The 15,452-nt window shown below is 44.9% G+C and overlaps 1 protein-coding gene and 2 long non-coding RNA genes across 5 annotated transcripts; all 3 read left to right on the top strand.

Annotated features, from left to right (window-relative positions):
• Positions 1–458: 458 nt before the first annotated feature.
• LOC106960998 (uncharacterized) lies at positions 459–1,422 on the top strand. Its single transcript, XR_001427695.1, has 2 exons — positions 459–1,057; positions 1,141–1,422. It is a non-coding gene; the product is annotated as an uncharacterized LOC106960998 (long non-coding RNA).
• Positions 1,423–2,332: 910 nt separating this feature from the next.
• On the top strand, positions 2,333–8,222 carry c19h1orf216 (chromosome 19 C1orf216 homolog). 2 transcript variants are annotated; one of them, XM_015054438.1, is made up of 2 exons: positions 2,333–2,658; positions 6,777–8,222. In XM_015054438.1, exons 1-2 carry the CDS (start codon positions 2,654–2,656, stop codon positions 7,747–7,749), a joined length of 978 nt encoding a protein of 325 aa, XP_014909924.1. In that variant the 5' UTR covers positions 2,333–2,653; the 3' UTR covers positions 7,750–8,222. The 2 variants fall into 2 exon arrangements, with proteins under 2 accessions (XP_014909924.1, XP_014909925.1); XM_015054439.1 differs by having other exon boundaries at positions 2,335–2,598.
• A 3,051-nt stretch (positions 8,223–11,273) lies between these two features.
• LOC106960994 (uncharacterized) lies at positions 11,274–15,082 on the top strand. Of its 2 annotated transcripts, XR_001427694.1 has the most exons (4): positions 11,274–11,381; positions 14,061–14,133; positions 14,222–14,425; positions 14,936–15,082. It is a non-coding gene; the product is annotated as an uncharacterized LOC106960994 (long non-coding RNA). The 2 variants fall into 2 exon arrangements; XR_001427693.1 differs by lacking the exon at positions 11,274–11,381 and having other exon boundaries at positions 12,658–14,133.
• The last annotated feature ends 370 nt before the right edge of the window (positions 15,083–15,452 follow it).

Here is a 15,452-nt window from a genome sequence, read left to right as displayed (position 1 = left end):
GTCGCCTGATCGCAGCTCGGAGCCTAATGAGTCTCTAATGACAGGCTGCGGTCCAAACGAGCCCTTCATGTCGCTCCGTCTCATTAGGAGGCTCGGTGATTAGAGGGGGGTCCTGCGGTTCGGAGCGGGCCCATTAAGCATCACGAGGGGCCAGCAGCAGCGGGGGACCCGCCTGCAGAGCCGCCGGTTCGACTCAGCATCGATCATTCCGCTCCATCCGGAGAAACCCTCCGGTTCGGTTCGGTTCGCAGGGTCACCAAACCGGATCTGATTGGAGTTTAATAGAAACATTTTATCTGAAGCTTCCGGAACAACTTGCTTTAAACCCGCAGAGGTCAGAACCGCGCAGCCGAACCTGAGGACTCGGATCCGGGTCATTCAGACCGGCTGCAGCACCGGTGTGTGTGTGTGTGTGTGTGTGTGTGTGTGTGTGTGTGTGTGTGTGTGTGTGTGTGTGTGTGTGTGATAAGGCCGCAGGGTTGTGTTTGATGTATTTTTCATGTGCTGAGGCTACTGCAGGAGGATGAGGAGGGAGGAAGGCAGGAAGGACGCCGGCAGCTGATGCACTTGAATGGGATTCTAGTTGAAGGAGAATGGGGATAAAAGTGTGTGTGTGTGTGTGTGTGTGTGCGCGCGCGCGTTCATGTGTGTGTTTTGAGGGTTGCTCTTCCTGCCAGCAGCAACAACATGTCAGGAGGGATGAGAGACGCTGAACTTGTTAAATCTGTGTGATGTAGCCTCTCTGCATACCATACACACACACTCCCTGCAGCCTTCCTGAATGGGGTCGCCTGGCACTGTTGCATTGTGGGTAACACCTACCAAACACTGCAGGTTGAATCAGATGAACCTGGTGATCATGTCTGCAGCCTGACTGGAGGATTTCATCTGCTTGTTGTTTAAACTACATTTCCCAGAATGCACCAGAGGAACTTATGATAGGAGAAAGTTTAATTCCAACAGCAGGCTGAGATCTGGAGGTCAGCAGGTCAGGCAGCGACAGGTTAAAGGTCAGCCAGTGATCTGCAGCAGGTCCAGACGGAGTGGCTGAGTAAAGGTCAGAAGGTCGTCGGCGTTGTGATGTTCTGTGATCTCATCCTGGATCTGCTTCGTGCTCCAAAGTGTTTGGTTTTATTGCAGCTCAGCTGTGACAGAACATCATGAGCTGCTGGGGCACGTGGCGAACACGTCCCTCTGGAAACAAAGGAAGCATTCAAAGTTCCCACCAGAACAACCGATTCCTGCTGGAACCGACCTCTGCAGATCCTCCTGTCCTGCTCCAGCGCTCCAGTTCGGCCAGATCACAGAAATCCCTTCTGATCAACTTCAGTTCATTTAGAAAGTTAAAACAACAGATTGATTTTATTTCTGATATTTCATTCATATTCGGAAAGCATGGGCTGCAGTTTGTAAAGTTAAACCGAAAAAATTAAAATTGTTATGAGAGAAAAGTTATATTTTTACTGTTATTTTCTAACATAAATATTTAGTTTTGCTTCAAGCTAAATGTTTAATTCAGAGCTAGCTAAGTTATATTTAGATAGATCAAAGCTAAAACTTAGCTCAAAACTAAATATTAATTGATAACTTAAATATTTGACTTTGCTCTTTTTGTTTTTTTACAAATGTTTAGCTTGAATCTAAATATTTAGTTCAGAGTTAAATCTTTAGGTAATATGCAACTTCACTTGCTGATATCTGGAAGTGGACTGCTAAAGTAAAAGCTGGGTTTTCTTAAGCTTTTCATAAACTCCTAAATTTAAATTGTTCATGTCAACAAGGGAATTTGCATATTGGTGAAATATTTAGTATGAAAGCCAAATATTTAGCTAGCTCTGAGCTAGCTAAATTCTTAGGTCAGAGCTAAATATTTAGCTTGTTAGCTAAGCATTTTGTTGGAAGGTAAATGTTTTGCTAAACACTTAGTTTGTATGCTAAATATTGAGCTAGCTAGTATATTTAGTGTAATATATTTAACTAAATATTTATAAAGCTAGCTTAGTTAGCTCTGAGCTAGCTAAATTTGGTGCTGAATATTTAGCTAGCTCACTAAATGTTGATAGAACTATTTTTACTTGCTTCCTAAGGATTTTGTTGGAAGCTAACTGTTTTTTTGGAGCTGAACATTTAGTTTGTGTTGGTATATTTGGCTCCAAACAAGACATTTAGTTTGAAACTGTGACATTAATAAATAAATGAATAACAGTGAAAATATGACTTTGAAAAATTAACCCCCATTATTTTTCTCAATAACCAAATTATTGCTGTAAATTTTTGACTCGATCTTTTCTCCTGGAGCCAGCAGGGGGCCGCAAAGTTCGCTGATTCCTCTGCTGAACTGTTGGTTCTGACCCATTCCTTTCATGTTCAGAAATCAGAGTTTTTCTGGTTTCCAAACAGGAACTCTGTGTGCTCACATTGATGTGTCTTCCTCCCAGCCCAGCAGGATGTTAGTCACACAGAGGGAGGAGGAGGAGGAGCAGAGAGGAAGAGGAGGCAGATAAACATCAGCCAGGAGCGCGAGAGGAGGAGGAGGAGGAGGAACTGGGAGGGCGCAGCGACCAGCAGCGGCTCCAGCGACCAGAACCAGTAGAAAAGGTAAGAACCATGAAGACCCGATCACACGGCGAGAGGAGGAGGAAGAGGAGCGGGGATGGGGTGAGTTACATAAGGAGGCTGGACCGAACCCCCTGGCTCGGTTCATCAAACCATCCAGAATCGGAGCGGAGCTCAGACCGACCCGGTTCGGTTCGGTTCGAGTTCATTTGTTCCATTCTGTCGCATTTTCACGATTCTGCCGCAGGATCAGAGGCGGGTTCGCGGAATAAAGCGAACTGAGCCTTCATCAACATGCGCGCTCCCGACTCGGTCACCGTCCCGTCCTTCAGCCTCACGTGCGCGCGCGGCGCGGGCTGGGGGACGGGGGGTGATTGACAGCTGCCTGCAGTCAGGATTAGACACATTTCCATGCGATGATGATGATGATGATGATGATGATGATGATGATTGAAGTGCCCATAGGTCACGCTTCAGTGCGTGTGCGCATGCGTGCATATTAGGTTTTATCTGGTCGTCTTGTTGCTGCTGGATTATAATCTGCTGCTGCTCAGAACTTCAGCGGTTCTGTTCTTGAGCTCCTGACCCAGTGGGTGGTCCAGACGGTTCTGGTTCGGTTCTTTGGCTGCTTTTCTTCTCTGGTTCGGTCCAGTCTCCTCAGCTGGGTTAAATCTGGACCGGCTCCTGTTCAATGAATCCATGCATTGGCCCGGTCCATGCATTGGCGCCCTGCGCCCCTATGAAGTGTGGACTCAGTCAAAGTCACCTCAGAGTTCAGAACGGGTCGTAACGTCACATCCAACATGGCGGACTGATCACTGTTTAGGCATTCTGCTGCTAAAAAGATCAACTACAACAAAACAGATTATTTTAAATGTACAGTAAAGGTATTTCTGTTGGAGAAATGTGTTTTGTTGTGACTTGTTGAATTCAGAAAATTCAATATAATCCCTCATATGTTCAGTGAAACCAAAATTATTTAAAAATGTATTTTATTCTATTTATTTTTGTAACTGACAGCTCATTCTGTGAACTTATTTCATATTTCCAAGATGGCAAAAAATACGCATTAAAATGTTCTAATAATTAATTCTGAGTCTATTTACTAATAGAGACACGATTTTACTCATTAAACCATCTGTTTATGCAGCTAAAAGTTAGTTTGGTGTAATGTGGAGCTAACAAACATCAAGTTTAGGGAAACATACGGCGTATATGAAAAATAAAACAAATGAAAAGACTAATGGAACTAAAATGTCCTTTTTAATAGAAACTATGAATGTTGTCACTTTGAACCAAAAATGTTGCAATAATTCATCAGGAGATCCAACATGAGTTTATTGTCCTCTAGATCAGAGGTTCCCAAAATGTGGGGCGCGCCCCCTAGGGGGTGGGGGGGTGGAAGCTGACTGGATAATAAAAACAAAAAAACATGAACACTGTATGCGCTGGGTTTTTACCTTAGAATGGCCAACTCTCTGTTATTCCTATGTCAATTTGATACAGTAGAGGCTTCCACACTTCCCATATTTGTGTCCTCTGTCACTTTTATCAGCAGTTAAAACTGTTTAATCCGTTGTTAACATCTCATAACCTGTTTTTCCGAGCCGCCTTTAAACGCAACATGAGCGCTAGTGAAGGAGACCTCCTGCTGCTGCAGGTGTGTTAGAATCATGGCAGCAAAACGCAAAGAACTTTTCAGTTTTCCCTCCAAACTAACAGACTGAGGTGAGTGAAGCTGCTGGATGCAGGTAATGTTAGCTAAAGGATGACTAGCTAATGTCAATACAGAACCTTAAGCTTAACAAGTAGCCTGTAGGCTAATGGTGTTGTCTATGTCCAGCTATGTACATTCAGTTTGCCACCAAAGTTAGACAGGGAGTCTCTAGGAACCCCCCCCCTCCCCACAAACACACACACACACACACACACACACACACACGTCCTTCAACCAGACAGCTATTTGTAATCCATGGGGGGGGCCCAGAAAATGTTTGGGAACCTCTGATCTAGACTGAGAAGAAAACATTTATTTAAAAATCATGATAAGAACCAAGCAGCTTTCTATTCCCCTGCCACTAAAACTTAAGTTATTAATTTCATAATAATGTGTAAAGTTTTCCCTGTAATGACTTTCTGCAGAAGAAATTCTAAATAAATTCCAATTCCTGCATTTTATGACAGATTTTGAGACAATAAACAGTTTTCAGTTGCAATTTCATGAATGTTTTTAGAAAGATTTTCAGTGGATATTTTACAAGAAATCTATCCCATCTCTAGTTTTAATATAATAAAATTTGGTCTTCTAGCAGGGATGAAGAATTAAATTAAGATACATTTAATCCTCTGGCTAAGTTAAACATCACCTCCATTTTTATAGTGAAATAATTTTATTTTAGAGAGTGCTGAAATAAAATCACAAAAGCCCAATCTTTATACCAATATGTTAATGTCTCAATTTAAGATCTGAAATTTGCTTTGCATTTGTGACGTTTTGTTTTACTTTCCTCAGTTAGTTTGTGATTATTCTTTTTATTTCTGCTCATTTTATCATATCAAACTTTATTACTAATGTGTTTTGTCATATTTTATTTTAATTTTCTCTAAAGATGGAAAAAACATCAAAACATTGCCATAAATCCACCTTTTAACTCAAGACGTCACATGCTGCAATGAATTGTGGGTAATACACTTAAGTGACGTACGTAAAACTGCGGACTCCGTGTAAGGGATAAGATCTAGAAGGGTGAAAGGCGGATGTGGGACACACTACGACCTTTAACCTCCAACATGAACGGCATCTGAAGGAGGAAGAACCGGGCCGGAGACGGAATCACTCCCTCCCTACGTCGCCATCTTGTGTTAACGTGGCGGTCCCAGAGAGAGCGCCACCTTTCTGCAGACATTTTATTGTCTATTTGGCTTCCAGATTTCCCAGGTCTGAGTCCAGTCCAGGATCCATAGTATGTTCTGGACAAACCAGTCTAGAACTGAAAGGTTCTGCTGGTGCCAGATACCAGAACTGCTTCAGAAGTCCAAACTGCAACAGGTCAACGCTGCTTTGACCTCAGAAGGGAAAACAAACATGATTAGGCAGGCAGTCATAATGTTATGCCTAAATGTTGAGTGCTGATTTTACGAGCAGCTGCTGGGTCAAAGGTTGAACCAAACTGTCTCTGCTGAGCTAGAAACTCTGTGGGTTCTCCAATCAAGTGGGTTCTCTTGGAGACCCAGAAGCTGTTGACGTTACCATGGTTACGGGATACATCCTGCAGAACCGGTTCACTGAATACGGACCAGGATGTTCTAACAGCCAGTCTGTGAAGAACCACAGGGCTCCGTCTGCCCTGACCCGGCAGACTGCGTTGTTGGTTTTGACCCAAAGCTGAGCTAAACGTTAGCTCAACGTGAGCTAAACCTTTGCTCAACGTGAGCTAAACGTTAGCTCAACGTGAGCTAAACCTTTGCTCAATGTGAGCTAAACGTTAGCTCAACATGAGCTAAACCTTTGCTCAACGTGAGCTAAACGTTAGCATGGTGAAAACCAGCCGCTTGTTCTTTGCTTCCAGAGAAATGATTGCTTCCTGGAGGTGTGGCCTCTGTTGACGTTTGAAATGATTTGATCTGATTTTACTCAATCGCTGGCGTTTGGTTGTGACCTTTGCACCCCACCGAAGCTAACCAGAAGCTGCGTCCGCTGTGAACAACCGCCGTGCTCAGTGGAGAGAGAAGTGCCGAGCCAAACGACGTCTTAGAAATGTCTTAGACATTCCTCTTGCTCCGACTTTGGAGGCGTGGCCAGCATGGACTGAACGGCCTCGTCCATTTCCTTCTCTGCCTTTGCCAAACTACAATCCTCTTCAGACAGAGAACGATTCTAAAACAGCCAGAAACTCAACTCCTTCTGTTCGCTGATTGGCCCGGTAGAAAATCCCAGTCAATGGGAGACGAGAAACAACCAGGATTACGTAGGAAGGCGATGGCCAGGCTAGGTCAGACAGCGCCTACCTATGTTTGGGTTGAAGGTCTAACCGGCAGTCCAGAATCAGACCAGTCTGGTTCTGGACTGAAACTGAGAGGCAAAGCAGACAAATCTGTTGATCCGGATGATGAAGAAACTCTGGTTAGATGGGACCGTAGGTTTCAGACACAGCAGAAGCAGCTCTTGGACCCGATCGTGGGCTCTGTGTTCAGTTCTGTTGTGTCTTCGTGTCTTTCAGTGAGTCTCAGTCGAGGTCAGTGATGCTGCACCATCAGGACCAACATCTGAACCTGGCCTACAGAGGAAGCTCCAACAGCTCCCCCCACAGGAACAAAGACAGCAACTTCAACTTCCTGCCAGGTGCCAACGACGAAGCCCAGGCAGAAACCAGGAAAGGAGGCGATGAGAACCGGAACCAGGTCCGTCCTCGAAATCTGCCGTTGGGTCGCGACCCTCAGAGTTCGCCTACCTCCAGCTTCAACTCGAGCCTGATGTCGCCTCGCTCCCGCCTGCCCTGCTGGAGCCCACTGGAGCCGCTCCCTGAAATCGAGACGGGGGATGACGGGTACGGACGAGTGCCGCCGGACGGAGCGGAGGAGTGGAGGATGGAGGAGGAGGAGAGGAGGATGATGTTTGATGAGAAGAAGGAGCGCCAGAGGAAGGAGGAGGACCCGGATGACGAATGGGGAGACAGCGACTCAGAGTCGGAGTTCAGCTGTCGCTCCGGCGGCAGCGTCTCCTCCCTGAATGTGGAGAGTGGAGGCGAGGCGGGGCTCCTGGGCGGCTGGGACCGGATCGGCGTTGGAGAGCCCAAATCGAGCAAGCCTGAAGCCGGGCTGACCAGAACCGAAGATGTGAGACAGAGAAGCTTCAGCAACAAGCCGCCGACCGGGAGTGACCTGCAGAACCTGCCAGAGGAGCGTAACCACAGCGACAACCAATCCTCAGACTCGGATGGTGAGCTGCCGGAGCTGATGGACGCCGTGTGGACGCTGCGGGACCGCGAGCGCTTCAAGGTGCAGGAGATGGAGAAGCACCAGGTGCAGCTGACCATGTACCGCCGGCTGGCACTGATCCGCTGGGTGCGCACGCTGCAGGGCCGCGTCCAGGAGCAGCAGAACCGCCTGCAGTCCAGCTTCGACGTCATCCTGACCCACAGGAAGGAGCTGCTGCGGATGGGAGCCGCCGCCACCGCTGTCGCCCAATCATAAGAGGCCTACAGTGTGATGTCACAGCGCCTGTGTCTCATTGTGTTTCTGATTTCAACGAGTCAAACTCGTTTTTCTGTGTCTGTAAATGTGTGTAACTCTGCTGAACCCTAGAGCTCTACATCAATGTGACGACACCATGGCGACGCCACGATGCCATGACGACGCCATGACGACAGTGACGATTCCAAGACAATATCACGACGACAGGCTGGCCACACTGTGATGACAATCCCAGGATGTTACTATGACGACACTACCGTAACATTGTGATGATACTATGACGTTGCCATGACAGCACCATGACAACAGGGTGGCCATACCATAATGATACCTTGAAGGCAGTGTGATGATGACAACCAGTATTGATACCATGACAACAGAGTCTTGACTCTGAACCAACCGTTCTGTCTTTATTCCTGAACATTTTGTGTTTGTATCTGACTTATTATCCCAGATTAAAGAAGTTATCTGAACTTTGTGTGTTTGGGAGTTTTTATCTGATCTGGGCAGAACAACAAACTGAGGGGAACATGGCTGGTGTTATTTTTACCCCTGCTTCATGCAGCGGCCTCTCCTCTAACAATGGACCCTGTGTGGCCTGAACAGAGGTGTTGTGTGTCTGATCGTCACACGGCCGCTGGTGTGTCCTTGTGATTCCCGTGTGAGGCTCCCAGAGTGGAGATACAAGTCGCAGCGCCGCCCTGTAGTCTCCATCCTGACGGGGTCGCCGGTCCCCTGGAGCGCCCTGAAGGTCCGATCTGTCTGAGTGCAGGAGCCAGGGCCCCAGGGCCAGTTTGGGATAATCCCTGCTCCTCCCCCTGCCGTTTCATAAGCTTTTCAGAGCCGTTGTTCTCAGGCTGACAGTCGGACTGAATTTATCCCGATCCGATGTTCCCTGGCTGACGGTTCTGGATCCAGGCCGAGCAGAAAACATGTTTACTACGGAACCGAGACGGACACAAGCAGCTCCCAAAAGAAGGAACAGACCGGAGGGACGGAAGGATTTCAGAGCAGAGTTTAATTCACAATCAACCTCCAAATAAATCAGAATATGGAAGAAAACGTCAATTATTTTCAGACCGAGAGTTTTTCAGTTTTATTTGAAAACCTGGAACCTCAGGAACAAACCGCATCACAGCGGCTGGAGTCTTTAAATAAACGCGGAGAAATTCTGTTTTCCCACCAAACCCCAATTTAACCAGCAGCTGCTCATAGGCGCTTCGGCAGTAAACATCTTAGAACTGCTGAATATGTTTTTAGGTTTTAACAGCAGAATAAATCCTCACAACCTGCCAGGACCCTCCTCTTCCTCTGTCCGAGCAGTCGCTGGTCTCCTCCACCAGGGGGCGACACTGCACCGCAGCCAGAGCAGAGCCGCTGCAGAGGCCGAAACAGAAGAAAAATGTAATTAATAAATAAAATAGACAATATCCTCTCAAATTTTAAATATCTATATTTTGAAATGTAATGAGTGCATAGAATTATGTATTTTAAGTTTTATTTTCTGATACAAATTAATCTATAAATTAAAACTAAGAAATTTGAGCTTAGAGCTGCAAGATGAATTATATCTGAGGATTTAAACCCGTCAGCAGAGCTTTTATTCGCTATAGTTTTACTGAAAATGGGATTTATCCAGAAACATGCTCCACAGATACACCCTGCTGTGTGCAGAAAGTAACGGCAGAGGGCGGCAGCGAGCAGGGGCTACAATGGAGGCCCCGCATCACGATGAACGGAAACGGCCCAGTGCATGCTGGGGAAAAAAGGACGTTATGAGAATTTCAGATTTCTCTGTTCAAAATATTTATTTTGAGAGATTTATATAAAATGTTTTCAGGAAAAAAGAGACCGTTCTTAGTTTTAAATTAAAAGTGATGAAGTTTCAGAGATTTGACCCAATTAAAGTTCCAATGAATTGTTGGAACTTTCACTCATGAACTTACATTAAAGTCCATCAGTGTGAGGATTTAAATAATTAAATTTAATATAAATAAAAATGATGAGGTCAGGACATCTTTGACAGGAGTTTTTTTCTTTCTCTGAATCTTTTCTACCTCATGTTGATGTTTGAAGGAGATCAAACTGAGCAGAACCAGAACCGGTTCTGTACAGACTCCGGTCCCTTTTGGGACCCCGGTCATTACCGGGGTCCCAAAAAGGTTCCTGGTGGAAAAACTTCAAAACTATCATCATCATCCTCCTTTTCATCCTCTGTTATCGTCACTTAAAGATCTGAATACACAAAATCCTGACGGCTCGTCATTTTTACACCTCTCTGTTTGGCGCCCTTTCTCGCGGCGCCCCTAAGTGACATATGGCGCACAGCCACTTTGCGCCGCTGCTCCTCCGAACCGAACCGGACTGGAGCGGACCGACTCCACATTAGAAAGTTTGTGCTCCTCTGCTGCAGTTGAGCTGCTGTTTGAGCGCAGACTCCCTCTTCCTCCTCCTCCTCCTCTTCCTCTGCCTGATGTGGTGTGACAGAGCGGAGGCCCGCGGCGCTCCGCTGGCGTGGAAACTATCAGCTCTGACAGAAACGGGGTGGCTGGGGGGAGGAAGAGGAAGAGAGAGGGATGAAGGGTGAGGAGGAGGAGGGTGGAGGGGAGGCCACGGCCCGAGGATGATGAAGAGATGATGAAGATAGATAGATAGATAGATAGATAGATAGATAGATAGATAGATAGATAGATAGATAGATAGATAGATAGATAGATAGATGATCACACCTGCTCTTCATTTTCCAATCAGCTGGTCTGAGTCTGCAGGTGAGCTCTGTGTATGGAAGCCCTGGAGGCCCAAAACTCTCCCATTCTGCTTCCATCAGCTCATTAACTGTTAATAAACTGAATTCATCCTTCAGTTTCCTCCTTTAAATAATTTGAACTTAGAGCAGAAATAAAACAAACAAAAGAAAACATAAAAAAAACCTGATTAATTATTTTTGAGAGTCCAGGAGCTTTTAATTTCTCATTAATATCCGAAATGTTTTCCAGATTAAAGCGCTCCTGTTTCCTTCAAGGAACATTTTATTTGATCCCATTTTTATTCATTTATGCTTAAAGTGTTTCAGATCCTTTTGTGCATCAAATCAGTTCATTTACTGCAAACATGGAGTTTACCACTTTATTTAGTTTTTATTTGTAAACAAAAACTCAAAAGAGATGTGTCAAAAATACAAAAATAGTTTCATATTTATGTCCAAAAATACATAAAGTATTTTGTAAGTAAAGATGTCTTAAAAATAACTTTGACTAGAGAAGAACAAAATACTGGAACGTGATTTGTTTCACTTGTTTTAATTAATCTGTTAAAATTATATAATCCGTTTCTATAATTCTTAAATAATAAAATACAGATGATATAAAACAACAGCTTTGTTTTTATTTTTCTAGTAAAATCCAGGAAAATCAAACAGAGACATTTAAAATATAAACATCAGGATGTTTGTTTATATTTTATTACAGGCTGAATTATTTTCTTCTGTTTTATTTTATGATTTTTTTTGCTTTAATTTCAGACAAAAACATAAACGTGAAAAAAAGTTTTCCAGGAAAAATCAAGCAGGAAGTGAATCTGGTCAGTTTTCCTGGACCTGTTGGGAAACCTACGGATCGCCCTGGAGGTCAGAGGTCAGAGTGATTCCAGGACTGGATCTGTGTGTGTGTGTGTGTGTGTGTGTGTGTGTGTGTGTGTGTGTGTGTGTGTGTGTGTGTGTGTGTGTGCGCGCGCGCACTTCAGCTGCCTCGGCTGCTTTAACCAGCTAATAAATGTGAAACCAGCAGGTTAAACTGGGAGCTGAAAGGATTATCTCCGTCTATAGAGTCCTGTGAAAATCCCCCGACCTCATAAAGACGCATGTTGGTCCATAAAACCGCCGGGAACAAAAGCAGGAGAAAGAAAGCTTTTTCACGCTTAAGAGGTTCTCAGGAGCGCATTGAGGGGGTCCTCTGCGGGGCCCCGCCCACTGATTATGCGGCCGCGATTGGCAGGTGCGTGCGCCGGGCTGCGGGGCCGCGGGGGCAGCTGCAGGTCCCTCTGCTCTTTGACGGGGGTAAACGGTGACATCCTGGAACAAAAGTGAGGAGTGGAGTGGGAGTCTCTGACCCGGCGCCGTGAAATCGAGGATTAAACTGATAAGCAGCGAGAACGCTGGAAGTACTAGGCCGGGTCTGGAGTCAGGGTGGGCCGCTGCACTTTGTAATGAATTTAGCAAAGTGACAGAAAGAAGGAAGCTAATCTTTAGACGTGTCGCCTCTTATCTGAGTCTCCCTGCGTTGCTGATGAACGCCGGGCGTAACTGACCCGCGCAGGGGGCATCTCTGCCTGGAAGTGGCTAATCTCTGCGGTCCAAACGGAGTCGCCCCTCCAAACGGAGTCGCCCCTCCACTCGGTGGCCCGAGGCGACACGAGGCTCCTCAACTTAATCCCTGGAACTCCTCAGAGCTGCAGCTTCACCTCCCAGCTAAAAGGGATTAATGGTTATAAATAATGATGAATAACAAACAGCGCAGTGTTTAACCGATCCCAGAGAATCCCCGTCCCGACTGTGGAGCTCAGAGCTGAACACCTTCCTGACAAAAGACCCAAATAAAGAGCAGCACCAGAACCAGAACCATGAGGAAAAACCTCAAAGGGAGACCGGATTTGTAAAGTTACACAGTTGGAAATTAACAGCAGGAACCCATTTATTCTGTAGTAGCAGAAAAAAAATGGATGTTAATTTTCATATTACTAAATTCACCAGTAAGCTAAATATGTAGTTTGAAGAAGTTAATATGCAAATTCACTTGCAGATAAGCTTATTATTATTATTATTATTATTATTATTATTATTATTATTATTATTATTTATTTATTTATTTATTTATTTATTTATTTATTTATTTATTTATTTCATGTCGGGTGACAACCAACATTAGATGAATTATTGCCATCTGCTGGAGTGTGGGCCAGAACATCCATCTTACCTACCAAAACTACATTCTTAATCCCATTTTTTATTTTAAATGTTATAATTCCATTCATCCTGTCATATTTAACCATGTTTAATGTCACACCATGTTTTCTTGCATCTTGTTTTAATTTTTTCACTACTCACCCTTTATTTTTCCAGTGTCTTCTGCTGGATGTTTACCCGCCAAATGCAAAGACTGACAGATAAGCGGAAATGCACTATCAAAATAAAAGCGGGGTCTGGACTGAATCCTTCAATGCTGACGCATCGCCGTTACTGTAAATCCAACGGTAAACGTCTGGATTGCCTTTAAAACGGCTCGTTCTTTGTAAGATGAACTATTGTTTAAGAAAAGACGAAATGAAACAACGACGGAGATGACAGGAAGCGATTCGGAAGTCCCAACTTCCGGTTAACGGCAAGTGAATTTGCATATTAGCTATATAGCTATCTCAGCGCTTGTTATTTAAATATTTAGTTGAAAACTGTGACGTTTATAACATGAATGAATCAGTAACATGGTGAGAATGTGATTGCCTTTAAAACGACTTACTCTCTGTTTTAAGCTGAAATGTTTAAGAAAAAACGAAAAAAAACGAAGACGAAGAGATGACAGGAAGCGATTCAGAAGAACCAACTTCCGGTTATCGGCAAGTGAATTTATATATTAGCTAAATATTTAGCTCTGTTCTAGCTAAGTAAACAGCTAGTTCAGAGTTCAAATATTTAGCTTGTAAACAAAGCATTCTTAAAATGAACAACACTGTGAAAATATGACTGAAAAATTAACTCCCCATTTCATTCTCTTAGTACAGGTTAAATAACCTGCAGTAATTTGGCATCAGAAATACCAAATTATTCCTGGTAAGGTTTGAGTTTACAAACGGCAGCCCATAATGTCCTGCATTTTCTAGATCCGGGGTGTCCAATGTGTGGCCCGGGGCCATTTGTAGCCCTTAAAATTATGTTGTTAGGCCCCTATATACAAGTGAAGAAGAGTAAAAAGAATGGCCAACAAAATATAAAACAATTGATCGCAAAATGTTGGACATTTATGGGAAATTGTCTGTTTTCTTTTAATAGGGAAACTGTCTGAAGCCCTTTTTAGGTTTAGGGTCTTGGAAAAATCACAAAACTAATTTTTTCATGTTTAATTTTGGGTCCGGCAGGTAGTTGAAATTTGTGAGTTTTGGCCCCAGGTACAAAAAGTTTGAAACCCCTGATTTATTCATTTTAATCATCTGTGTAGAAGCAAGGAAACATGATGCTGTACTGGTTCTACTGGGACTCTGTCCTTTAAGCTGGTAAATCTGCGTCACTACCTAACCCTCCTCTTCCTCCTCTTCCTCCTCAGCTGTCAGGACGGTGAAGCTGCCAAAAACTGGGAACAGGAAAATGAAAAATGAAAGCTTGGCATGATAAAACTGGTAGATAATCATCTTTTCATTTAACTTTCATCCGCCAACTTGAATATTCAAAGGCCCATTTAAAGGGATGGTATCTGCTCCTCTTCAGCAGCCAAGGGAGGAGGTGACGGCTCAGCTGACCTTTTGACCCCTGATGGAGGGCAGCGGGCCTGAATGCTCCGTGTGGCTCTGCGTGTCATAGCGGCAGAACTCCGAGGCCCACGGCCATTCCTGTGTGAGCCCGCGATAAAAGAGGGGAGCTTCCCGTCGGTCCTCCTCGCCCCTCTCCCCCCGTGAAGAGCGACTTGGCAGGGTAATTAAGAATGGCCTCTAAACACGGCAGCATGGCAGCAACGCTCCAGATGAAAGTAAATGATTAAAATAATTACAGGCTGAGCGCTGATGAGCCGCAGTGAGGGCTGGCCGCCGGACATCGGGCGGTAATTAGATAATTAATCTGAATGCAAATGATGAGCCCTAACGAAGCAGTCAGGCTGAACCAGCAACAACCGCCGAGAGTGAGGAAGAGGGAGGAAGAGGGAGGAAGAGGGGAGGAACGCATAAAAATGAGAGAAAAAGATGCAGCGGCGGCGGCTGGTGTAAACCAACAGGAAGAGAAAAGTTTCACCGCTCCTGACAGCATCTGCTGAGTTAAAAATACACAAAACAGCGCCTGCATGAGCGAAAACACCGAAATGAGAAATGAAGATGAAAAGCCACCTGAGGAGAAAAACAGCGCAGGCTGAGCACATGCTGGAAATGCATGAGCAAACAGTGGATTTTCACAGAAACGCTCATTATTTCTGCTGCTCCTCTTCCTCAGCAGTGTGGAGGTAAACAGCCTCTGAAGCGGCGCTCACCTGGCAGCTCCAGGGGAAACATCAGAGGCAGCTGCTGCTCACCTGGCAGACAGGACCGACCTCTGACCCGGATCAGAACCGTTTCATCTGGATCTGCAGATCCACAACCAGAACCGGGCAGGATTACTTACACTCGTCATCACCTCTATTAACAACACATGGAGGTCCAATTCAAACAAATGAAATTAGCTACATTTACTGAAAAACAACTTTAGGAGAATTTTTACTCCTTCTGGAGTTCTGACTAAACCAGAGAGAGAAAGAGGCCACCACCCGCTTCTACACCACCCGCTTCTACACCACCCGCTTCTACACCACCCACTTCTACACCACTCACTTCTACACCACCCGCTTCTACACCACCCGCTTCTACACCACTCACTTCTACACCACCCACTTCTACACCACCCGCTTCTACACCACTCACTTCTACACCACTCACTTCTACACCACCCACTTCTACACCACTCACTTCTACAC

Source organism: Poecilia latipinna, unplaced genomic scaffold (genome assembly GCF_001443285.1).
Source record: "Poecilia latipinna isolate Pla-1442-1.1 unplaced genomic scaffold, P_latipinna-1.0 Scaffold1252, whole genome shotgun sequence".
Lineage (NCBI taxonomy): Eukaryota > Metazoa > Chordata > Actinopteri > Cyprinodontiformes > Poeciliidae > Poecilia > Poecilia latipinna.
Note: the sequence above shows the minus strand (reverse complement) of the source record. Positions and strands in the feature narration are given on the sequence as shown.